Genomic DNA, 26,505 nt, shown 5'->3' with positions numbered 1-26,505 from the left:
TCAGTTGCAGTCAAGCTTGGCTGTATTGTCTGCACCTTCTCTGACCATACTGACAGGACAAAGATGTTGTCCAACCCAACTGCATTGGTTGCCCTTATTCTAGAACCTTATTCATCTTATTTATTGCATTTGTATCCCACCCTTTTCTCCAAGGAGGCCACTGCAGGGTCCACTGTTCTTCCCCTCCTCACCTAATTCTCACAACAACCCTGTGAGGTAGGTCAGGCCAAAAGGCAGTGCCTGGCCCAAGGTCATCTAGTGAGCTTCATGGCCAAGTGGGGATTCAAACCCTGATCTCTCCCAGGTCCTAGTCTGATGTGCTAACCACTACACTGGTGTACGCAAAGATGAAAATATCCAAAAAGAGGCTATGAAGTTTTGCTGTCATCAATGGGAAAAAGTAGCACACAGGTTGCCTTCACAAATCCAAGTCACTTTGACCTTTTGCATTGACGAGGCACCAAACACGACTGCCTTTGGGATGCTCTGAATTCTGTCAGCCTCACTTCACTGTGGCTGCGCTGAAGAGAGATCAAAAAACCTGGTTTGAAAAGACCTAAGTATACAAAGGCCTCAGCTGGCAGGCAACAGGAATTCTCACCAACCTGTGTGGACAAAGGATAATATTCTCAGGGTGGGAATAGGGCGATTCTCCATTCCCATGGAACTCCGTGAAGTGGAAGATCAAGGGGGCATGCATGCCAGCCAGCCAGGTTTCATAGCAAAGTCTTCCAATTTGCCTTATGTTTAAGGGAGAAATTCACCGCACAACCGTCACCTTCCAGGCCAATAACTGGCCCTCCTCCTCCCCAAACTGGCACAGCTCTCCCATGGAGACATTTCCCCTCTGGCTAGATTTGGAGCCAGCAACAAGTCATGGGTCCTCTCCCGTTGCCAGGCAGGGCAGATTGTTGCCCACTTCATCCATCGCTCGCTGGGTGACGGGAGTTGCATTCATACTGATTGTGAAAAGCTCCTTCCAGCCTGCTTTTGTCTCATGCTTATGTTATAAGCTGATCAGGGAAGGCGGCGGGGGGGTGGAGTAAGAAATCGAATAAAAAGTGTGTGTGTTGTTGTTGTTGTTTCACTTGGCTTGACATGGCAGGCAGGGCAGACCATTCCAGAAGGATTATCTCATCGCCATCAGGGGAGGGGAGGGAGTCGATGGAGCGGAGAGGGAAGTAGCAGCGAAAGCCCAGGGGAGGTGGATGCAAACCGATGGCTTATCTGCGTGTATTAAATTCAGGTTTGTGACTGAGAGATGAGTGATGGAGAGCCAGTGTGGAAAGAGACACAGCTCAGGGCTACTGGATTTGTCCCCCTCCAAAACAAAACAAAACATAGCTTGCCGGCCGGCACTTATAGAAACACAGAACTGTAGAGTTGGAAGGGACCCCAAGGGTCATCAAGTCCAACCCCCTGCAGTGCAGGAATCACAGCTAAAGTTGCTTAAGAGTGTCACAGGGATCAACATCTACACTGAAGTCTTCCTCGAAATATCCAACTTTTTGCACTAAGCAATGGGGCAGGTCAATGCATTGGAAAGTATGGGATGAAATTTGCTGGCTACAGTATCTTCTAACCTTCCCACAAGCAGATCAGGGTGGATGCTCAATAAACAGGTCCCCTGGAAGGGGCCTCTCTCCCATCAGCCCCAACACCCACCATGGCCAATGAATGGTCAGGGGTAGTGAAAGTTGTGGTCCAGTGACATCTGCAGGACACAGGTTGGCTATACCTGCCTGGTCTGGGGCAGCAGGGTTCCAGTTCCTGGGCTTACCAGGGTCTTTGAACTCTGGAGGATATGAATGGATGAAAAGGGGCCTTGTAGAGAGCTTCAAAGGTCTTTCCCCAATGCCACAGATTAAGCAGAGAGAGTCATCACCACACAGCAGAGATTGCTGGCTGGAGTATTCTGTTGTTTCCAGACAGCGCTGAGCTGCAATGTACGCATCTCCTTTTAGCAATTAAGCATCCTTTGGCAGCCTCCAGTGCCCCAGCAGAGGAGGAGGGGGAGGAAACCCCCACCATTCCTGATGTGACAGACAGCCAGATGCTCTGTCGGCAGGAAGCCGACGTGACTCTACCCACGCCAAGCTGGCTCTGCAGTCTGCGCAACAATGCCCGCGTCTCCACCATCTGATGCTGCGACCTTGAACGACAGATGGGAGATGCCTGGGCAAAGGCAACCGGCTCTCTGGGTGGACCTGATGCAACTGCCCCCTCTATCTGCTGTAGAAACCCGCCCCGCCCCCAGACAGAGCCCTGAGGCCACCAGCATCATGCACCCCACCCCACAAGGAAAAAGAAGAGACCCGCCGGTGCAGCTGTGATGTCCTTTGAAAGATCAACCTGTGAAAACGGATTGTGAAGGTTTCAGGATGACCCAATAGCAATTCTAGGGCACAGCAAGCATGGACCTGCAGGATCCAGCAAGCCATTGGCAAAGGCTGATCTAAGCGTGGTGGCTTTTTAGATTAGAAAAAAATACAACTAAAGAGGTCCATAAAGTCATGGACAGTGCAGAGGGGGGGGATTTCTCTCTCTCATCAGGCTGGAATTCAGGGTCTACACAGAACTAAAGGGCAATAGATTCAGAAGGAGCAAACTCTTTTGGATCACACACCCCCTTGGGTTCCCCAGTTCCCCCTACTCTACAAATAGCATCATTCAGAATAGCAGTTTGCACGACACACTAAGGAAGATAATAACACAATGAAATTTCAAACAATTAATTCAACATTTGTTCAAAACCCAGTTAAAACTGTTTTGTTTAATTAATTCAACATAATTTATCAACTTGATGCAGTCAGACCAGCTTTTCAAAGTCTGATATGCATTTACACCTCCAGCAGTTCACTGTAATCTTTCTACCTTTTATACAATAAAACATGTACAGTGGTACCTCTGGTTATGAACTTAATTAATTCCGGAGGTCCATTCTTAACATGAAACTGTTCTTAACCTGAAGCACCACTTTAGCTAATGGGGCCTCCTGCTCCTGCCGTGCCGCCGGAGCACGATTTCTGTTCTCATCCTGAAGCAAAGTTCTTAACCTGAGGTACTATTTCTGGGTTAGCGGTCTGTAACCTGAAGCGTTTGTAACCCGAGGTACCACTATATTCAGCTTGAGATAGAGATGGTGGAAAATATTATTTTCAAACTCACTCCCTCCTTCCTCCTTCAGCCTGAGGGAGAGAGCCCTGAGTCCTTTTCAAAGTCTAATATGCATTTACACCTCCAGCAGTTCGACTGGGTCTTCATGGGCCTAAGGAACTAGCCTCCCCGGTCATGGGCTGGTACTGACTAGTTACCCCATCTTTGTGAAATTCAATTTTCTGTTTCTTTCGGCAGAGGGGAATTATGCAGGTTTACAAGGGTGCAAAGTCCTTTGGGCAGGCTAATGTGTGTTTCTCTCATGATCTGCTACCATTTAAATATTAAAAGAAGACAACAAGATCCTCATTGCAGGAAGCTGGCTCTGGTATGTTATTCTGCTTTGTAACTTACCCGGTTCCCTCTTTAATATTTCACTCCAGAGGGAATATTAGAAGGCAAATATTGTGGGTTAAACCACAGAGCCTAGGGCTTGCTGATCAGAAGGTCGGCAGTTTGAATCCCCACGACGGGGTGAGCTCCCGTTGCTCGGTCCCAGCTCCTGCCAACCTAGCAGTTCGAAAGCACGTCAAAGTGCAAGTAGATAAATAGGTACTGCTCCAAGTGGGAAGGTAAACGGCATTTCTGTGCGCTGCTCTGGTTTGCCAGAAGCGGCTTATTCATGCTGGCCACATGACCTGGAAGCTGTACGCCGGCTCCCTTGGCCAATAACGCGAGGTGAGCGCCGCAACCCCAGAGTCGGTCATGACTGGACCTAATGGTCAGGGGTTGCTTTACCTTTACCTTTAGGTACGTATCATATTGAGACAAACAATCTCAAATAGATTGAGGGTGGGCTCTCTCTCATGGATATTCATAAGCTACTTGAGAACCTTTTTCGGCTGAATAGCGGGATTTTTTTAAAAAACCAAGAACATAAGAAGAGCCTGCTGGATCAGGCCAGTAGCCCATCAAGTCTAGCATCCTGTTCTTACAGTGTCCAACATGATGTCTGAAAGATTCAAACACAAGACCTCTCTCCCCTCACGGTGGTTTCCTGCATCTGGTATCATCTTCTAGTGCAACCCCCTGCAATGCAGATGGCCACCCAACCTCCACTTAACAACCTCCAGTGAAGGAGAGTCCATCACTTTCCTAGACTGTCCATTCGACTGTCGAATGGCTCTGTCAGGAAGTTTAGTCAGAATTTCCTTTCTCGTCATTTGAACCCTTTGGTTCGGGTCCCACCCTTTGGAGCATCAGAAAACAAGCTTGCTCCATCTTCCACGTGACAACCCTTTGGAGATTTGAAGATGGAGATCATTATCTTCTCTCAAGCCAAACGTCCCCAAGTCCCTCCACCGTTCCTCAAAAGGCTTGGCTTCCAGACCCTTGATCATCTACACATGCTCCAGCTTGTCAATATCCTCCTTAAAGCTGTGTGATTTAAATATATGGTATGCATGCAGGGTTGGAATGACCCCTGAACATATAGGAATGAGCTAGATCTTTGTTGTTGTTTAGTCGTTTAGTCGTGTCCGACTCTTCGTGACCCCATGGACCATAGCACGCCAGGCACTCCTGTCTTCCACTGCCTCCCGCAGTTTGGTCAAACTCATGTTCGTAGCTTCGAGAACACTGTCCAACCATCTTGTCCTCTGTCGTCCCCTTCTCCTAGTGCCCTCAATCTTTCCCAACATCAGGGTCTTTTCCAAGGATTCTTCTCTTCTCATGAGGTGGCCAAAGTATTGGAGCCTCAGCTTCACGATCTGTCCTTCCAGGGAGCACTCAGGGCTGATTTCCTTAAGAATGGATAGGTTTGATCTTCTAGCAGTCCATGGGACTCTCAAGAGTCTCCTCCAGCACCATAATTCAAAAGCATCAATTCTTCGGCGATCAGCCTTCTTTATGGTCCAGCTCTCACTTCCATACATCACTACTGGGAAAACCATAGCTTTAACTATACGGACCTTTGTCGGCAAGGTGATGTCTCTGCTTTTTAAGATGCTGTCTAGGTTTGTCATTCCTTTTCTCCCAAGAAGCAGGCGTCTTTTAATTTCGTGACTGCTGTCACCATCTGCAGTGATCAAGGAGCCCAAGAAAGTAAAATCTCTCACTGCCTCCATTTCTTCCCCTTCTATTTGCCAGGAGGTGATGGGACCGGTGGCCATGATCTTGGTTTTTTTGATGTTGAGCTTCAGACCATATTTTGCGCTCTCCTCTTTCACCCTCATTAAAAGGTTCTTTAATTCCTCCTCGCTTTCTGCCATCAAGGTTGTGTCATCTGCATATCTGAGGTTGTTGATATTTCTACATCCTTGCAAATGCATTTGGATGTAGCCAAGTAGGCTTACTGTAATTTCCAACTCAAGATATTCTAATCCTTAATGTAATGCAAAGATTGTGGGGGGATGGGGAAGAAGCAGCCCAGTTTAGGAACTCAAAAAGGAGTAGGAAGAGGACAACTGCATAGTGGGATTCCCCCCCCCCATTTCTTTTTTGTGTGTGGAGGGGGCAGATGTTTCTATTGTTTTCTTAATACACCAAGGCACAGATGCCCATTTTGATGAGGCTGGTTCCATCACTCTGCTGGCACCCAGTGGACAGATTCCCCACTTCCTGTGCCAAGCTGGCTATGAGACGGGCACAGGGTGTGGGTGCCCCTTCCATTGCCAGTCTATGGGCAGGCGCAGCCAGCTCTGCTGCAGGGCTTGCGAAACAACATCCTGGCGAGCATTCTCCAGCTTCGCCCTAAAGACATGCAGTCCATGCAGAGCCTATTGGAAATGAGCAAACAGGCCTGCATCACAGAATTGTAGAATTGGGAGGGACCCCCAAGAGTCATCTAGTCCAACCCCCTGCAATGCAGGAAACGCAACTCAAGAATCCCCGACAGGTGACCGCTCAACCTCTGTTGAAAACCCTCCGATGAAGTAGAGTCCACCACCTTCTGAGGGAGTCCATCCCACTTTGTTGTTGTTGTTGTTTAGTCATTTAGTCATGTCCGACTCTTCGTGACCCCATGGACCATAGCACGCCAGGCACTCCTGTCTTGCACTGCCTCCCGCAGTTTGGTCAAACTCATGTTCGTAGCTTCGAGAACACTGTCCAACCATCTTGTCTTCTGACGTCCCCTTCTCCTTGTGCCCTCCATCTTTCCCAACATCAGGGTCTTTTCCAAGGATTCTTCTCTTCTCATGAGGTGGCCAAAGTATTGGAGCCTCAGCTTTACGATCTGTCCTTCCAGGGAGCACTCAGGGCTGATTTCCTTAAGAATGGATAGGTTTGATCTTCTTGCAGTCCATGGGACTCTCAAGAGTCTCCTCCAGCACCACAATTCAAAAGCATCAATTCTTTGGCGATCAGCCTTCTTTATGGTCCAGCTCTCACTTCCATACATCACTACTGGGAAAACCATAGCTTTAACTATACGGACCTTTGTCGGCAAGGTGATGTCTCTGGTTTTTAAGATGCTGTCTAGGTTTGTCATTGCTTTTCTCCCAAGAAGCAGGTGTCTTTTAATTTCGTGACTGCTGTCACCATCTGCAGTGATCAAGGAGCCCAAGAAGGTGAAATCTCTCACTGCCTCCATCCCACTTAGGGTTGCCATATTTCAAAAAAGTAAAAACCAGGACACCCCGAAAGGTTACAGGTAGGTAGTCGTGTTGGTCAACACCCGAAAGGTGTTGAGCTTTATTTAGGAAACCCCCAAAACACACTTTTTCAATTGACTTGCCTAAGATCCAGGACAAAGCTCTGCCTTTTGGAAATCCAGCAGCTCTTACCGCCAGGAAGCTCTTCCTACTGTTTAGTCAGAATCTCCTTCTTGCCATTTCCATTTCCATTCCCCCTCCCCTTTTAAATAGGGGTTTGAGTGTTGTACTCTGGGGCCCTGGTTCAAATCCCAATGGGAGCCATGAAGCTCCCTGGGTGATGATCTTTTTAGCCAGCTGTTCCTTTTCACCCTAATCTACCTCACAGGGTTCCTGTGAGCATAAAATGAGGGTGGGAGGGAGAGAACTGCAAATGAACTCACTGGAGGAAAATGTGGGGCAGGAACGCAATAAACAGGGGGAAACAGAAATGCGAACATGGAAATATAGAAATGTGTACTGTACGCTGCTTCAAGTTCCGTGTTGGAAGAAATGTGGGAAAGGAATGTGGGAAAATAAATACATCAAAGACAGAGCATTTTTTCTAGCAAGAACGGTGAGCAGCGGGAGGCCAGGAATCTCCCCCTCCCAGAAGACCTACCTGGGCAAGGCTATCCTCCCCCCATTTGTGCTGCAGACTCATGTATCTCCTGCCCACACCCCTGCGGCAACTGCCCTCCTAACCTTGTTGCATGAGGTTCATGACAGAGTTAATTAGGGTGCTCTGCAACCCAGTTCCTATGGCAACACACCTCATGAGCACACACACAAATGCACATCGACTACTCATTGATTTAATTTTGCCTTCAGCAGCAAGGCTGATGATGCATTTGCAAGAGATGTGCCAGGAGGTCCAGAAAGTGGCCTGCTGCGCACGCACGCACACACACACACACACATACAGAGAGAGGGGGGGGAGAGACTGGGTCGCCTGCTACTGAGGAGGAGCCACAGCTAAGGACAGAGCACTTACTTTAAGAAAATAAGAAGGGTGTGCTGGGTCAGGCCAATGGCCCATCCAGTCCAGCATCCTGTTCTCACAGGAGTCCATAGCTGCCAAGTTTTCCCTTTTCTCGCGAGGAAGCCTATTCAGCATAAGGGAAAATCCCTTAAAAAAGGGGATAACTTGGCAGCTATGCACAGGAGTCAGCCAGATGGCTGTGGGATTCGGGAAACCTGCAAGCAGAATTTAAGCACAAGAGCACAAGAGCACTCTCCCCTCCTTTCATTTCCAGCAGCTGGTTTTCAGAAGCACTAATGCCTCCAAGTGTGGATGCAGAGCATAATTGTGGCTAGTAACCATTGATAGCCCTCTCCTCCATAATCCTCTTTTAAAGCTAACACTGTGGGTTAACCATAGAGCCTAGGGCTTGCCGAGTAGAAGGTCGGCGGTTCAAATCCCCATGACAGGGTGAGCTCCCGTTGCTTGGTCCCTGCTCCTGCCAACCTAGCAGTTCGACAGCACGTCAAAGTGCAAGTAGATAAATAGGTACTGCTCCGGCGGGAAGGTAAACGGCGTTTCCGTGAGCTGCTCTGGTTCGCCAGAAGTGGCTTAGTCATGCTGGCCACATGACCTGGAAGCTGTATGCCAGCTCCCTCAGCCAATAACGCGAGATGAGCGCCGCAACCCCAGAGTCAGTCACGGCTGCACCTAATGGTCAGGGGTCCCTTTACCTTCACCAAGGTTGATGGCTATCACTGTTTCTTGTGGGTTTAAGTTCCATAGTTTAACTATGTGCTTTGCAAGTTTTCAGGTAACAGGTGGTAGGAATGACCCTAGAGACCCCCCAGCAAAGGGGCTCGATATTTCAGCCTTCCCCAACCTGGTGCCCTCCATATGTTTTCGACTACAACTCTCATCAGCCCCAGCCAGCACATACTGCATTTAGGTCACATGAACACCATACATTTAAAGCACTATGATATCCTTTGAAACAATCATGGTTTCCCCCCAAAGAATTCTGGGTGCTGTAGTTTGTTAAAGGTGCTGAGACTTCTTAGGACACCCCTATTCCCCTCCCAAAGCTACAATTCCCAGAATTCCATGGAAAGAAAGATAGATTGTCAAACCACTCTGGGCAGGGGTGTCAACATAAATAAAATAGTGGGGGGGGGGCAGGTAAGGCCCATCCTGTATAATCGGTCACAAGCTGCGGGACACACACACACACCCTATTTGAATGACAATGGTCATCAACTCTGGGGGAGAGCCAGCTCCCTCAAATATTTTATTGGAGGGGTGAAGGGACCTCAGCCCCCAGGAGTTGGCTCCTCTGACTCTGGGAATTGTAGCTTTGGGAGGGGAACAGGGGCGTCCTAACAGCACCCTTAACAAACTACAGCTCCCATGATTCTTGGAGGGGAAAAAAGGCTGTTTGGAGTGGTACCATAGCGCTTTAAATGTTTGGTGTCAGTGTGGCCATACAGTCACAGGACAGATGAGCCAATGGTCTGGTAACAGGAGAAGCCAGCATTTTGCATGCTCAACCAACCCCCTGTGCTGGCTTCACAGATGCTGGCAACTGTATTGCAGACAAGGAGGCTGAGCACAGACCCGCCTTATCCTGGTCTCTACCGAGATTCGTTCTGTAAAGTTAAAACATTGGCTAGTATTACAAAGGGCATCTTTTCCGGCTGAACGGAACCGTCTGTGAATGACTGCACTATACAAACAGCTCTGCGATTTTAGCCAAGCACTGCCTCTCCCAAATTTAACATCCAAGTTAGCTTCTGTTTGTGTATTTATTGTGTGCCTCAACAGGAGATGGCCATTATTCAGCTCAAGTGTCAACGGTGGACCACAGATAGAAGAATCTTCTAGAGGCCCAGCTGAGGGCTGGTGAGCCCCACGCTGAACCAAGAACAACTTCTGCCTTGATATGTTTAGCAGCTGAGCACCAGGCAGTGTGAGCAGGAAGAAAAATGGCCTTTTCCTTTGAGGAGCTTCTCCCTTCCTTTCTCTTTTTAAATAGAAGTGGTTTGACAAACTGCGCCAATGATTTGCTGCTCCAAAGATCCCTCAGAAAGACTCAGTCAGTGGCAAGCGGAATCGCTGCCGGGGCAACAGGATAGACATGGCCACCAGACTTGCTGGAGAGCTTCCTTTGAAATGGGTGTGTCAGAAGTGGCAACAACTAAAATAAAAATGGGAGAAATTGGATTCCCAGCTCCAAGTCAGGAACAAGGCCTCGGGGTCATAGTCCATAGCCCGATGAAGATGTCCACCCAGTGAAAAAGGCAAATTCCATGCTAGGGATCTTTACAAAAGGAATTGAAAATAAAACTGCCAGTATCTGAATGCTATTATACAACGCTATGTAGTGACATAACAACAACAACAACAACAACAACAACCCATACATACATACATACATACATACATTGAGAGAAGATTGGAAAATGTTTATTGAATATATGGAGGGAAATTGTGTACACTTGAAAATGTTGGCAGCATTAAGATAAATTCAACAGTGTAAATAAGTTTGATGGGTGTAACAATGAAATGCTGAAAGATTAATTTATGTAAAATATGCAGGGATTTATGATATGCAAAATGAACCATGTAAAGAGAAGAAGGGGAGTCACTGATATTTTAAGGATGTTTAAATGAGTATTCTAAATTGTAAAACAGAATTTTTAATAAAAATGATTTATTATTATTGTTGTTGTTATTATTGTTGTTGTTATTATTATTATTATTATTATTATTATTATTATTATTATTATTATTATTATATTTCTTATAACACACCCATCTGACTGGGTTCCTATTTGGAATACTGTGTACAGTTCTGGTTGCTTCAACTAAAAAAGGATATTGTTTGGAAAAGTTCAGAAAAGGGCAACCGAAAGATCAAGGAGATTGAATCTCTCCTAAGAGGAAAGGTTGCAGTTTGGGACTTCTTTTAGAGGGAAGGTAAGTATGAGGTGACATGATAGACACGTATGAAATTATGCATGGCATGGAGAAAGTAGCTACAGAAAAGTTTTTCTGCTTCTCTCATAACACTGGAACTCGTGGGTATCTAATTAAGATGAACATTGGGAGATTCAGGAGATATAGAAGAAAGGACATCTTCATGTAGAACACCGTTATACAGAGCCCTCTCCCACAGGAGGCAGTGATGGGTTTAAAAGCAGATTAGACCAGGGGTCCCCAAACTAAGGCCCGGGGGCCAGATGCGGCCCAATCGTCTTCTAAATCCGGCCTGCGGACAGTCCGGGAATCATTATGTTTTTACATGAGTAGAATGTGTCATTTTATTTAAAATGCATCTATGGGTTATTTGTGGGGCATAGGAATTCGTTCATTTTTTTTTTCAAAATATAGTCCGGCCCACCATATGTTCTGAGGGACAGTGGACCAGCCCCCTGCTGAAAAAGTTTGCTGACCCCTGGATTAGACCAATTTATGGAGGAGAAGGTTATCAATGGCTACTGTGCTCTGCTTGCTTGTTTGGAGGCAGCAATGCTTCTGAATGCCACTAGCTGGAAACCACAGGAAGGGAGAGGGCTCTTGTGCTCAGATCCCACTTGAAGGCTTGACCACTGTGTGAACATGATGCTGGACCAGATGAGCCCCCAATGGCCTGATCCAGGTGGGAACTTCATACAGTATGTTCTTATCACATCTGCCACACATACATCAGCTTACAGCTGCTGCAACTCTGATCATGCAGAGCAAGCATCCCCAAACTTCGGCCCTCCAGATGTTTTGGACTACAATTCCCATCATCCCTGACCACTGGTCCTGTTAGCTAGGGATCATGGGAGTTGTAGGCCAAAACATCTGGAGGGCCGCAGTTTGGGGATGCCTGATGCAGAGCATTTGTTTGGGGCTGGGAACAGAGAGCTGGAGGCCAGATTGCTGTTCACGGTACGTCCACAAATTATTCCTCATTGAATGAATACACTTCCACTGTACTTTTAGGGCAGGCACACACACACACACACACACACACCGGCTGCCTTTCAGATATGTTGCCCTACAACTCCCAGGCATGTTGGCTGGGGCTGAAGGGAGTTGTAGCCCAGCACATCTGGAAGGCAGTAGGTAGAGGAAGGTTGATCTTAGTGGAACTTAACATCCACTCATCATCAGTTTCACAGCAGAACATGTGCATTCAAAATTGCTTGAGAAATGAAACACTTCAGCTCAATGAAGGCCCATCACTACATTCCATTTACAAGCCACTTGTAAAGAAGGAGAAAATAAGCAGGACAGAGTTACGTTTATGGGGGTCAGTCCCTCAAGAACCCTCCCCAAACACCTGGAGAATCTAACTGGGCCAGCCTTTCTCCCTTTCCGTGGGCAGCTGAGCAGAAAACAACAGATACACAAAAACTCTATCAGCAATTTAGAGGCTTGGAAGACGCCCTGGGACAGATGTACATGCATGCCCATTACCCATGACAACACATGAATTCATGCAGCCTCCTGCATGGAATGTACCCTTAGCTTGCATTAGTCATGTGCAGGAGCTAGAAACGGACGTCTGCTAGTCTGAATCCATTTTCTGTTCTCTTCACTTAAGGATTAGAAAGACCTGTTTGTCCCCAATTGGTGTTTGTCTTCCCTCCCTCTCCACCATTTCTACACAAAGCAGCTTATAACAATGTCTGGACAGACCGAGGGAGAGAAAGAAACAGCATCATTTTCAATGAAATATTCCACTCAGATAGGCGTAGGGAGGACCAAACGCTCGCTGAATCAGGGCCTCTCCTCCTGTCATCCTTTTTATGGTGCATTCAATGATGAATTGTGCTCATGGCAGTACTGAGGATGTGATAACATGATCCTGCTTTCAATACTAGTTGTCCCTGCAAAAGATTCAGGGCAGACACACTACTTTGTTTCTGTTCAGTGCACATCCCATAGTTCCCTGCTAAAATCCTGTAACTGGGGGGGGGGGCAGGGGTGAGGAGTAATTATTATCATTATTTCATTTTATAATGTATATAAAAAGAGCAATTATAACAACAGATGACAATTAAAATATGAAAAGCAAAACTATAAAAAGGCATGCAGAATAAATAGTTGCTCATGAGTTGAAATAACGAAGTCCATGTTATCAGATCGTCAAGTATAGTTCCAGATTTCCATCCTATAAATGTATATGCCACGAATGTTCTGCAGTTTGTCTGCTGTCCCACTTTTGTTACACTATAGTGCAAGGTAGCAATAACGTGGTAACAATGGGGAAAGATTCACATAGCTACCAGTAAAGTGGATTGATGTGTGGATGGTCCAGTATAAACCCATCCCAGATGCCCTCTTATCAATCATAGAATTGCAGAGTTTGAAGGGACCCCCAAGGGCCATCTAGTCCAACCCCCTGAAATGCAGAAATCTCAGCTAAAGCATCTATGACAGATGGCCAACCTCTGCTTAAAAACCTCCAAGGAAGGAGGAAGAACATCAGCAATGGCATGCTGCGGATTGCACCCAAAAAAATCCCACCCACTAGTCTGGAGGGGTCCTTGGAGTATATCCTTCTCAACATACTTGAAAGGTGCAGGATTACCCAGAGATCTTTGTCCACCCCACCCCCATGCCCAAAGGCTGTGTAGGAAAATGCCTGATCAGCCTGAATGGGAGGGAGACACTGTGCCTATTATTTGACAAGTTACAATGGGTCAGTCAGGACTGATGAAAGAGGGGCAACGAGTGGAGAACTGTACCAGGTCCCCCAAGCTCAGAGCCATCCCCTCAGACAACTGAGATATGTATGGATATATGATGGGCAAATAAGAAGAAGAAGAGCGTACTATTTTGTACAGAAGGGGGGCTGTGTGCAAATCCGACCATGCCCACATTAGGTCTGCTGGTATGCCCTAAAAAACCCCAAGCTGCCTTACTCTGGTCTTTCAATCTTGCAAGGCACAGGTGATGTGCACCCAGCAACAAATTCCTCTTGGCAGCCACGGCAGAGGAATATAAAAGCCAGGTATGGAAGATCTGATGCAAATGTGAGAAGGTAGCTAAGGAAACTCTGGGAAAGTGACTATTCTACCCTCCTGGTGCCTTCCAGATGTTTTGGACTATATGATGCTGGGGCTGATGGGCAGGCTGGCTCTGCAGGCAGGGGGTGATAGGAGCTGGAGTCTGAGCTAGTCGTTATAAATATCAGCCAGATAAGTTAAATTGCTCATCCAAAGCTTAAAATGCAACTTTCCAAAGCCGGCACAGATGTAGAGCTTTATAGAAGGCGAAGCACCAGCTGAAATTTACTGTATGGGCTGACTTTTCTATTTATAAGGTATCTCACTATGCCCAGACACAAAGCCAGAAGTGCAAGCAAGCACTGCTAGGAGGAATCAGGGAAATAAGCTGAGTGGTGGAGTAATGGAAGGGCTCAGGGATGGCTGCAGCACCACGCGAGTTTTCAGAGCTGTTATGCAGGCTGCTTTGTAGGTCCTGAAGGACTATCTCCCTCTCCTTCCTTCTGAAAGAGAGATCCAATATAATATATGGTGCATCCCTTTTGCAAATAAGCAAAAGGCTGGACCTCACTTCTCCTACAGACTTCTGAAAGTGCTAAGGAGTGGCAGATCAGGGGAACTGTCTTCAGAAGAAAGTTTGCACAAAAAATGCATGTATTCAAGGTGGGCGGAGGTACATTGCTTGCAAAAATGTGTATGGTGGAGAAATGCATATAAAAACACTGTCTTAAAAAGTTTGTTAATTAATACAGAAATGGTGTGAAATGAACTGGAAAAATAAGAAACTCAGAGAAACTGATTCATCCACACATACCTCTGCCCGCTATCTTAATTTGCCCAGAAGGCACCTCAGTCTTGTGTATTTGGGTTTTTCCCCCTGTACAAGAACGAAAAATAACCCCATCGCTTCCCATTCCACTGTTCTGCTCATTGCAATATATAGGGAGCTCCCTTAGGCTGCGATAGATCATTGGTCCATCTAGCTCAGTATTGTCTACACTGACTGGCAGCAGCTCTCTGGGGTTTCTCCCAGCCTTACCTGGAAATGCAGGAGTTTGAACCCATGGTCTTTTGCATGCAAGCAGATGCTCTGCCAATGAGCCATGGTCCTTCCCATTGACAACTTTGGGTCAGTGAGCAAACCATGGTTCCCCACTACAAGAACATAAGAAGAGCCTACTGGATCAGGCCAATGGCCCATCTAGTCAGGCATCCTCTTCTCACGGTGGCCAACCAGATGCCTCCTCTGGGAGACCCACAAGCAGGATTCGAGCACAAGATCACCCTCCCCTCATGTGGTTTCCAGCAACTGGTATTCAGAAGCATTGCTGCCTCCAACCGTGGAAGCAGAGCACAGCCATCATGGCTAGTAGCTATGGATAGCCCTCCCCTCCATGAATTTGTCTAACTCTCTTTTAAAGCCATCCAAGTTGGTGGCCATCACTGCCTCCTGTGGGAGTGAGTTCCATAGTTTAACTACGCACTGGCAAAACGCCTTTCTCCGCACATGCCCATCTTACATAATAAGAAGAGGAAAGGGGAAAGCTGGCGTTCCAAAGACTGGGATGCCATTTAGGTCTTTTTACGGTGCAGTTTTAATGGATCAATGAGTAGTTAAACATTGATGGATGAATGCCACTAGTGGGGCACATTTTAGGTAGCACATCCAGCTTCTCTGGATGCATTTCCTATCCACATGGGTTGCTTTTCCCTGCCCCCACCCCCCACCCCAGTATCAACCCAGGTAGAGCACTGCTGATAACCTTCTTCCTATTTCTGATTAATCACCATTCCTACTCTGCTCCGTAGGACGTCATCCCTGGGGGGGGGGGTCCTCCCTGCAGCTCGTGAGCTGTCCTGACTGGATCATTTTGCTGACTGGGGAAGAGCAATTGGTGCCCCTTTCCCCAAAACAAGAATATTAGAAGAGCCTGAATGCAGGATCAGGCCAAAGGAGTCCCAGCTAGTTCATCATCCTGTTCTCACAGTGGCCAATCGGAAGCCGGCAGACCCTCCAAGTGTCCCCCCCCAAGGGACAGTCCTAGATTTACAGAAGCCGTCCTAGTTTCTGATGTGAACCTGGAATGTCCCACATCTTCTTGGGATGTCCCTATTTTCATCAGAGAAATGTTGGAGGGTATGGAGTTATGCGACCCCCCCCCCCAAGCCAAGGAGATAAGTAACTATACAAGCTTTAAAAGACACCTGAAGGCAGCCCTGTATAGGCAGGTTTTTAATGTTTATAATGTTTTAATATGTTTTAATATATGTTGGAAGCCGCCCAGAGTGGCTGGGGCAGATGAGCGGGTTATAAATAAAACTATTATTATTATTAAATAGAACACCCCTATTTTCATCAGAGAAATGTTGGAGGGTATGAGCTTCCCTTCCCTACCCTTTCTTCAAGAAATGAATGTGGAAGCACCTACACTTTGGAATCCTCCGGCTCTTGACATCAGGTCAAGAGTACTCTGTACTCTTCACTGTACTCTTTTTGGCACCTACTGAAAGCATTTTTGTTTAGACAAGCCTACCCAGATATATTTTTACAGTAATTGCTTTTTTAGTTTTTAGTTTATTGCTGGTTTAAGTTCTTTTATGTTTTAATTGTTTTTACCAATAATCTGGCTGTTTTGCTCTTCTTGTAAACCCCGCTCACCATCAAACGCACACACACCCCGCCAGTTTAGGTGACAATCTCACAAGGCTGTTTCCATTTTTAACTTGGGAGATTTCTTCTAATGAGCTTCATCAATAGAAGTACCCTCTCTGTTGAGAGATTCTAGGTTGCCCTCCTATTTTTAGCATCTGTGTGCTATCAATACCAGGTCAAGGTACGATTAATCATAGGTGACATCTTAACAGTTTTAACTCGTGTGGTCACCTCTCAGGTGTTCTCTGCTTGGGAGGAGGAAAGAGCTTTAGAAAGTGCTAAAAAACTTCCCCACTCCAGAACCCACCAAAATACCTGCTTGGCTTCTTTCTAGATTCTTTGACTTCTCCGGATACTGCTCACCCATTTTCAAGGTTTGTCCTCAGTCATAAGGTCTAGAAACTTGGTTGTTGTTTTTAAAGTGGAAATAAAGATTCCAAGGTGGAGTCACCTTGTGTGCCTGATACTAAACTACACACCCATTTGACTGCAGAAGTGCAGTCCTTTTTAGCCCCTTAAGAATGCCATACGTCCTATGTAGCAGTGGGACTTGCTCCCAAGTAAACTTGCATACGACCAGACCTGCGGTAACTGTCAAAATTAACGCAAGGAAGTGCAAGTTAATAATTTGCATCAGCTTAAGGAACTTAACAGACACCAAAGCGTAGAAGATAAAGATATGTGGATTAAAGAGAGTGCTTTCATCGCACATCAGAAAAAGCTTCAGTTCTTACATTTTAATGTTTGGATTAGATGTGAGGAGTAATGAGATTGTGGGAAATGCAAGGATCACCTTTGGGCCCAAAGAATAAGAAAATATGCCCACAGATGATCCGACCAGAGAGGAAGTAGTTAATGCTTGCAAAGCAGTTTTTGAAAGAAAGACAGAAAGACAGGAAGAAAAGAACATGGGCAGGGTAAACTTTTAAAAAAAAGAAATGAAATGTAAATACTTAGAAGCCAAACTGTTAAATTTCTCCTGAGGGGGTTCATATTGGTACACTATGCCCACAATTTGCATGCATTTAACTTTATGATGGTAGCAAAATGAAAACGAAAATGAAAATGGACTTTGGCAATCCCACCTGCCATTGAACCCAGTAGGCTTTGACTACAGTATATGCAATTTTGGCTTCAGATATGATCTCCAAAATGTAAGCCCTGTGTAAGCTGCAGGCCTACTGTATTGTAAATGGGAAGCCTCATTGGAAAGGAAACAAGGCCTTCATTTGCAGAGAAGTCTAAGTTGCTTCATTACAGGACCATGAAACGTTGAGCTCAGCTGCCCAGGAAGTTCACCTGCAGAAACCTCATTGAATGGATAGTACAACAGCAGCATAAAAATGTCTGCAATGGCAGGCATGGCGCCACCTCCCCCTAGCTGGTGCCCTCCAGATGTTTTGGGCTACAGCTCCCATCAGCCACAGGACCCATGATGGCTGGGGCTGTTGGGAGTTGTAGTTCCAAATATCTGGAGGGCACCAGACTGAGGCTGGCCAGCAGGGTGCGCCGCAGCTTCCATACTTAGATTAAAAGAAGCAGAGCGTGGGCAGAACGTATGACTCAGGCACCCCCAACATCCAGGTTCTCCTTGTCTCTCATATACAGAAATGGTGCTGAAGGAACCTGGACACGATGGGAACACAGATGAATGCTTCCCCTGTTCTACAATACCTGCCCACTTGCACTGTGTCTCACGGCAACAGAAAGTATTGCCCAGCTGAGAACATCCAACAATGTATCACACTTTGAGAATCGGTGATGCTGTGTGGGTAGAAATGCAAAGGAATAAAGAGGGATAGGTTTCCTCTTCCTGGCCTATGGAGACCTCTGTGCATGTGCAAAACACTTTTCTGGAGCACATGGCAGGGTAGTAGCTGATTTTAAGTTCCAGCAGCTGCTTTTTGTCCCTTGCTGGGTACTGCCTTTGCAGGGCCCTCAACTTGCAAGGGCAGAGCTCTGCAAAACGGAAGAAAAGACTACAAAACTACTAAGTTCAGTAGGTGTTTCTAGAGTTATGCCGAAGCACGAGGCCAGAGGGTTGCTGACACTGTAAAGGCTGTCAAATTTGAGAGAGCTTTGTCTAATTCCCCAGCTAACCTGGCCTCTCTCACATCACCTTGGAAAAGAAGCCACAGATACCAGTAAACTGTCAGAATGAAGCACAAGCAAAACTTTTTACATAAGAGGAAAAGGGAATTTTCAGCCTGATAAACAGGGAGGAGAGACCACACGCTCTCAAAGAAAGTGTCAAAAAATCCCCAAGACTGAAATATGTCTCTCCAGAAAGCAGGGGCCTCTGGGTCATCTCCCTTCAAATTCCGTTCCCTGATTTCTCATTCCACACATGTAGGCAACCTCTTCCAAGTTAAGGGAACTGACTACAAGAACCCTCAGATTTTGAGGGATGCACTATTTGTCTTTATTTAAAGACATTTCTATACTTATCTGTTATCTCCCACAAAACATCAAGATAGCGTACAGCAACATGAAACACATTTAAAAGTAACTCAGAATCATCCTTGAAACGACTGGTTACTGCTTAAGACATTTTGGAACTCAGTGTGCTGATCTACAATCCTTATGATGGTCATAAGAACCCTGAATGATCCCATTTTGCAGTTTTGATCAACTGAGGTCAGGGGAACTCCCTGGTCACAACTCAGGAAGGCTGGATTTTGAACTCACCTCCAAGTATCTGCGGTTAATCGTTTGACTGGCATAGAAAGCTGAGCAGGTTTTAAACTTGTGCCAATGAAGCAGGAGGATTGGGCAAGGCTAGTTTAAACTGTGAGAGGCTGCTCCAGGGCAGACTCCCTTGCCCTCCCTCTTCCATGCCCCCCCTTATTAGACTTCCTTCCCCAACAGCCACCTGTAGGGTTCCCGAAGCATCCTACCCAGAGAAGGTTTTATATATATATAAAAAACGCCCTCCCAGGAATGGGAAAAACGCGCTTGATCTCCGTCAGAAGCAGAACTTGGAGAGGAGGGAGCTTTCCCTTCCCTTGCTGGGCTAATGCAAAGCCAAAGCGGGACGTGTCACAGCAACCACGAGAACGGGAAGCCAAACGGAGAGAGAAGTCTTGCACACGGCAAAAAACACACAAACCACACCGGGCAACAGCTGCCGCCACTGTGGAGCGGGGACGCTCGCTGCTTCCGAAAGGGTTAAAAATGCAGTATATCTACTGCACAATCTCCCCCTGTGCAAAGGCGCTCGCAAGCTCTGCTGATGCAAGGAAGCCCAACCGACAACACCTCGCTTGCTCACACTCGGGAGGGGAGGGGGGGCTTTCCTTGAAAAACTGGCCAAATACCCTTCCTGATTTTGCAATTAAAAAAACACCAAAAAAACCGCAAAAGGAGCTGCAGAATATCACGAGGCACCCAATGCCAGCTCTGCGAAAAGGACTGGACCTGGAGGCCGGTCTGCAGCCGGGAAGGCGCCTCTGCTAGGGACCCCCCATCCCGGGCAGGCAGCCGCCGGGAGGACCCCAGCAACGGGCGCTGAGCTGACGGAGAGAGCCCCCCACCCTGACCACCACCTCTGGATGACAGCCGAGGCAAGGGAAAAGGCAGCTCCTTACCTTAGAGACAGTCATGCAGAAAGTTGTCTAGGAGGAGTGAGGCAGCTCTCCAGCAGGCAAGCGGGGAAGCGAGAGGGCGCTGCTATTCCCCCCTCCAGAGAGAGAGAGAGAGAGAGAGAGAGAGAGAAAGCGCACGCGGGCGGGGTGGCTCGGAGAAACCGCCTCTGGATTTTCCCCTGCAGAGGAATCAGCGTCAGTGGTTACAGGAAGAGCAAAGGACCACCCCTCCCCCCTCCCCTCCCCTTTGGCACAATCTGGTTAGGCTGCCCTTAGTTTATTCCGGGGTGTGTGTGTGTGTTTCTGCCCGCCTGTGTGCTAAGAAGGGACGGAGCCTCCTCTGCAGGAAGAGAGGCAGGAAGAAAGAAAAGGGGGGAAGAGCCAAGCCGTGGGGGGGGGGGGGGACGGAGAGAGAGAGAGAGAGTGAAACCAGCAAAATGAAACTCCAGGGGGAGAGCAGAAACAGCAGCCCAGGAGGGCGGGGGTCGACATTCAGCCTCCCCTGCGACACACTCCTCTTAAGTCTTGGTGGACCAAATATCTGGGCAGAGGGAGTCGAGGATGCTCTTCAAAGGGTTGCCACAAAGGCCCAGACTGGCCTTGGGGGATGCAGTTGGATGGAAGAATAAACTGATGCAGTTTCCGAAAGGGAAGGAACAAGCCACCCACAAGTTTCAGTGCCAAGGTTTAGGGTTGGGTACATCTGCTCCCCCATTCCTGGGGGGGGGGGTGTTGTTTGTTTGTTGCATTTATATGTCACCTTTATATCCCACCTTTTTCTCCAAGGACCTCAAGGTGGTGCACATAGCCTCACACCTTCTCATTTAATCCCCAAAACAACCTTATGAGGTAGGCTAGGCTGAGCGGCAGTGAACTGGCCTTGAAGTCACCCAGTGAGCGGGAATTTGAACCCTAGCTTCCTAGGTCCTGGTCCGACACTTTATAAGCTGGCAACCCTCCCAGCCTTGACTACACATGCATTAGGAATGGACACAGACATGGAGAAGGGATTATCTATAGCAGCCTCCCTCAATGCATTGCCCTCCAGCTGTTTTCCACTTCAGCTCCTATTAGCCCCAACCAGCATGCAGCACAAAACATCTGGAGGCTACTATACACCATCTCCAGCTGGGTCTGATGGGAGTTCTGCTTTGAAACACCTGGAGGGAGCCAAGCTGCAGATCAATGGAACCTCCATGGACAGGTATTGTACACCTCTGAAAAGTCAATGCTGGAACAAACAGTGGGGTGGTGGTGGCTTTTTGCCCTCATGCTCTGCTGGTGCATCTCTCCCACGCACTGTATCTCAACCAGGATCCCAGAAAAGGGCATCAAATCCTTAATCTAATCCAGTTTCTCTCTTTTTAGGTTCAGACCTGAATGGTTTGCAAAGGGTAGAAGGGCCCCAAGGAGTTCTGCTCACTCCAGACAGTTGCTTCCTGAAACTTTTGTTTCTGAGTATTTTGTTTTATTTTATTTTCATAAAATTTATGCACTGCTTATTTGTAAAACACGAAACCTCAAAGCGGTTTCCAAAAAGGATAAACCAATAATATAATTTTAGAGCAAAAGAATCAACGTCAATGATTTAAGCCAGGCATCCCCAAACTTGCCCCCCCCCAGATGTTTTGCGACTACAACTCCCATCATCCCTAGCTAACAGGACCAGTGGTCAGGGATGATGGGAATTGTAGTCCCAAAACAGCTGGAGGGCCGAGTTTGGGGATGCCTGATTTAAGCCTTCCAAAAAGTTAAAATAACAATAGACTAAAAAGAAGAAAGATTAAAAGTCACATCAAATTTCTAAGCATCTCGGTTGGCTTGCTAAACAGAAATGTTTTAGCAGGTGCCGAGAAGTGCCCAGTGAAGGTGCCTGCCTGACATCAAGAGGCAGGGAGTTCCAAAGCTTAAGAATGATTGAGTTCTTAAAAAAACAGGGCGGGTGTTATGTGGCACCTGTAACAGGGCCAGTTCCATCAATAGAAGCGGTTGAGGGGGCATATTTGCGGTAAGGAGATTTTGTAGGTAAACCGGTGCCAAGTTATTAAAGGCTTTATACACTAATCATAACACCTTGAACTTGGCCCAGTAGCAAACTGCCAACCAGTGCAGATCTTTGAGCACAGGTAGGCTGCTGAGATCTCACTCCTATCAGCAATCGCTTTGCAGCATTCTGCACTAACTGCAGTTTCCAGATCAAGCCCAAGGGAAACCCCACGTAGAGCACATTGCAGTAATCCAGCCTTGAAGTAACCAATGCATGAACAATATGGCCAAACTTTTTTGGTCCAGGATGACCGTGGCTGTCGAACCCACTGAGTAGAGAGACTGTTCAACTTGACATCTCTGTAACGCTCCAAAGTCCAGGCTCCAAAGTTATGGACTGAGAGAGGAGAGGGCCTCTTGAGTTTGCAAGATAGCAAGCCCGAGAAAAACTTGGAGGAATCACTCGTGCCAACTTTAGAAAAGTACAAGCTTTGTTCTTTGTTGCACGTTATCAGAGCATCAGTTCCGCCGGGGAATGTGATGTGTGTCCCTTCCGGGCAGCACCTGATGGAGCTCATTTACTCCACTGGCACCTTGCAGGATGTTTGCAAAGACGGATCATCGGCAAGGTAGCTTTGAGGTCAAAGCTGGGACTGCTGTTCCACCAGCTGGGCTGGGAGATCCTGGACCCTGCTAAGCAGTGGTGAGTGGCACAGGGTGAACCTTTGCTCGGCTGCTTTATACGAAATCAGACAATGGGTCTATCTAGATCAGCACCATCAACAGTTGTTGCTGGCAACAACTCTGCAGGGTTTCAGCCAATGAGTCTTTGCCAGGAGCCCTACCCAGAGATGCTTGGACTTTCTGCAAGCCAAGCAGGTGCCCTTCCACTGATCCATGGCCCTTGCCACTGCCAGACATGTCAAATTAAATGGACATGAACTGGGATAATTTTTTTAGGGGGGGGGGAGTAAATTCCAGATAGCTCATTTTACTTGACATTCTCCCTCCCATATTCATTTCATTTCTGATTATTGTTCCCAAAGAGATTGAACTACTGGATGAATAAGGTGAAATATATAATAATAGTAGTAATAATAATAATAATAATAATAATAATAATAATAATAATAGCCCATCCATCTTTCTCACAGCCCCATTTGTCAAAGAGATCTTTCTGAAGGTAAGAGCTGTTCGACAGTAGAACGGACTCCCAAGAGAGGTGATGGACTCTCCTTCACTGGAGGTTTTGAAACAGAGGTTGCTTAGCTATCTGCCAGGGACTCTTTAGTTGTGATTCCTGCATTGCAGGGGGTTGGACTAGATGACCCTCAGGGTGCCTTCCAGCTCTACAATTCTGTGATTCTATGGAGCTCCAGATGAAAGACTTGGTTGGTTGATGGGTTTTATATCCTACCTTTCCTCTGGCTCTTCCCACCCCCCTCTGCATTATCTTCACAACCACCTGTGAGGTAGGCTGCTGAGAGACGATGACTGGCTCAAGGTGACCCAGGAAGCATCATGGCTGAGTGGGCCCTTGAACCCCAGCCTCCCAGGTCCGAATCCACCATCCTAACCCAGGGCAGTCCAAGTTTTCATACCAAGTGGGCCACAGGAATACGTCGATGTGGAACCCTCAGGCTGCACACAGGGGAAGTCGAGAGGAAGACCAACATTTGGTACTACCCCCCCCCCAGCCCTTGCATTGCCTCCCCTAGGCTGGGGCCCCATGCGACTTGAGGGCCACGTGTTGGACTACCCTGCCCTAACTGCTACATCACACTGGCTCATGGTATCAGCTATCTTGATGCCCTTTCTGAATGTACTTGATGCCAGTACATTCAAGGCCACCCCAGGTCAACTATGAGCAATTGTAAAGTGGGCAGTTCCTAGGCTTCTTTTTCTTTTCTTGCTAAATGAACATTGTTTGGTATGGTGATTGCTGGCAATTGCTCATCTATTTACAAATACCTCTGATAAAAAAAAACGAACAATGGTTTTATTATTATTGCTGTCAGTGCTAAATTCTGAAGTGCCTGAGGACAGAAAATAATAAAATAAGATTGAAATCCTTTCTGTCTGTCCGTTCAATCCCTCCTCAGTTTGCCAGCAAACAAAGGGGTATTTTTTCCACAAGGAGACGATCCAAGTGTATCGTTGCTGAGCTGAGGCATTTCATAAAATCTGCCTGGATCTGATAGGGAAGGAATGCCAAGAAAACTACTTTCTTGTCTTTCTTTTTCGCTGGGGGTGGGGTGGGGTGGAGGAAGAAAGAAATATCAGATGACGACAACTCTTTTTGTGAAAGCCATGATGGGTTTGTGATTTTCAGAAAGGGGAGCTTGCATTGCATTGTGTTTGGCACAGTGGGAGCGAGACCACTTTTGGGATGGAGTCAGGGGCAGGAACCAGAGATGTAGTGGTTAGAGTGCTGAACCTGGACCGGGGAGACCAGGGTTCAAATCCCCACTTGCCCATGATACTCACTAGGTGACCTTGGGCCAGTCACATTCTTTCAGCCTAACCTACCTCACAGGGTTGTTGTGAAGATAACAATGGACATGAGGTGGCTCCACCATGCAGCACTTCCCATTATCCTCAATATTTCAAGAACTGGTGAAAGTACATGAGCCTTAGAGATTGGAGAGAAAACTGATTTGGACCTCAGTTTAATGAGAAGCAGATGGGGCTCATCAACCTGGGAATGTAGCCCACCTAGAAGGTAAAATCAATTGCAAAAATGTGGTGACACCAGTTATGCAGAATGCTTTCCTTGCTGAAATAGAAAAGTCCCCATCAGTATTGGCATTCCGCCGACCCTTGAAGATGCACCTGTTTAGGTAAACATCCCTTCAGTTTTCTGGCTTAAACTACCTGCTTAAATTGTTGTCTTACCTGTTGTTCTGTTTGGACAGCCTTGTTTTGGTGCACATTTTAATCGAGGGTGTTTTAATGTTTTGATGGGATTGCTTCGCCTCCCCCATCAGCCCCGCCATCCTACAGTAGGGTCTGATGGGAACTGAAGTTAGGGTTGCCAGACTCAATAGAGGACAGGACTTCTGTGCCTTTAATTGCCCTGCTCTCTTTTGAGTCTGGAAACCTTAAAGAGAAACCAGCAGACCCTTTGCTTGGAAATTAAACAAAGGGTCTGCTGGTTTCTCTTTAAGGTTTCCAGACTCAAAAGAGAGCAGGGCAATTAAAGGCACAGAAGTCCTGTCCACTATTGAGTCTGGCAACCCTAATTGAAGTCCAGAACATCTGGAGGGCACCAGGCTGGGGAAGGCTGCTGTTGTAGCCTCGTAGGAATGATGAAACCCAGCCAGGACTGTGTGTGCAGATTAGGAGTCCTGAGCTGCACTTTTAAGCATGTTGCTGCTGCTGCCGCTGCTGAAATTAATCCTGTTTTTGGCATCTGCTGTGTGTCCCCTCCTGGCAAACCACGCCTGAGCAGAAATCTGCAGTGACACCAAATCTCCTCCGACTGCATTGCACTAAATATCCCTTTGCAAAGTAATGTGGGTCTCAAGCACCTTGGCTGCCGGAGGGGGAAAGGGGACTGCCTACAGCTCCCTCTTATGGCCCTCTAATTGGATTTATCTGTGGAGAAGCTCAGAGGGAAACCTCAGTGGCTTCTGGTGCTGAGATTCTCAAAGCATGGGGGCCATGCCAGGTGATCACTTTGATCCACGTCTGTCTTAATATCCAGGTCAAGGCTGCCTCTCTGGGACATTGCTAGGAATGGGCTTAAGAGGGTTGTATCCTAGATCTTTTTTTTCTAAATGCCCTGATTGTTTTTGGGTGGGAAAGTAAAAGGAACTTGCTTTTAGACTGGGGTGGGGGGTGGGGTGGGCATTTACTGGGTAGGATTTTAATTTGGGAAATGAATTGCTTCAAGGTGACTTTATATTGAAATATTGGGGGGGATGAATAGGACTAATGAATGATAATTAATGGTTGCTGGGGGCAATGGGAATTGAATTCATTTAGAACAGGATCTGTTGGGAAACTAATTGAGAGGGTTTGGGGGCACCTAAGAGGAACTAATCTGGGGTGCAAATTAATTGAAGAATTTAGCTGGATGGAGAATTAGCCTGCTTGCCTTCTTTGACATTTAAATTCTAAACTTTGGTTCTGTGCGTATGAATTAGCATATAATGGAAGTGCTTATGTACGTTGATGTCTAGAGGCTTCTGCCCTGAAGAGTTTTAAGTTCCTAGCAAAGCCTCTGCTGCTTCTGAATGGTTAGATGAGTGTCATTCTCCTGTCTGTCTGTCTGTCTGTCTGTCTGTCTGTCTGTCTGTCTGTCTGTCTGTCTGTCTCCTAGGATTTGCATTCAGGTCCAATTTGGGGACTACTTTACCTTCTGTTGGAAAATGTCCTTCGCATCCTGCAATATTTGGCTGTGTAACTTGCAAGCCCAAGCCCAGGTAGAAGACACCCCCCGCCCCCAGCCATTCATTGGCCACCTGGCTTACTGAAGGGTTGTGGAGCAGCCAAGCATTCCTGTCTGCCCATTTGGAAAGTCCTGTCTGTCTCTTACTCTGGGATGGCCAGCTTTTCTATCAAGGCAAATCCCATGCTAGGGGATCTT

The 26,505-nt window shown here is 47.0% G+C and overlaps 1 protein-coding gene across 1 annotated transcript in view; it reads right to left on the bottom strand.

Moving 5' to 3' along the window:
- Positions 1–20,248, bottom strand: part of CORO2B (coronin 2B) — an 83,262-nt gene extending 63,014 nt beyond the window's left edge. The window contains exon 1 of the mRNA XM_035130905.3: positions 19,932–20,248. Coding sequence (XP_034986796.1) covers positions 19,932–19,946 — 15 coding nt within the window. The 5' untranslated portion in view covers positions 19,947–20,248. The remainder of the gene's footprint in view (positions 1–19,931) is intronic.
- Between the last annotated feature and the right edge of the window lie 6,257 nt (positions 20,249–26,505).

The sequence above is a fragment of the Zootoca vivipara genome, chromosome 13 (assembly GCF_965207765.1).
Source record: "Zootoca vivipara chromosome 13, rZooViv2.hap1.1, whole genome shotgun sequence".
In the NCBI taxonomy this organism is placed as follows: domain Eukaryota; kingdom Metazoa; phylum Chordata; class Lepidosauria; order Squamata; family Lacertidae; genus Zootoca; species Zootoca vivipara.
The sequence above is the reverse complement of the archived record's forward strand: the minus strand, read 5'-3'. Positions and strand labels throughout refer to the sequence as shown.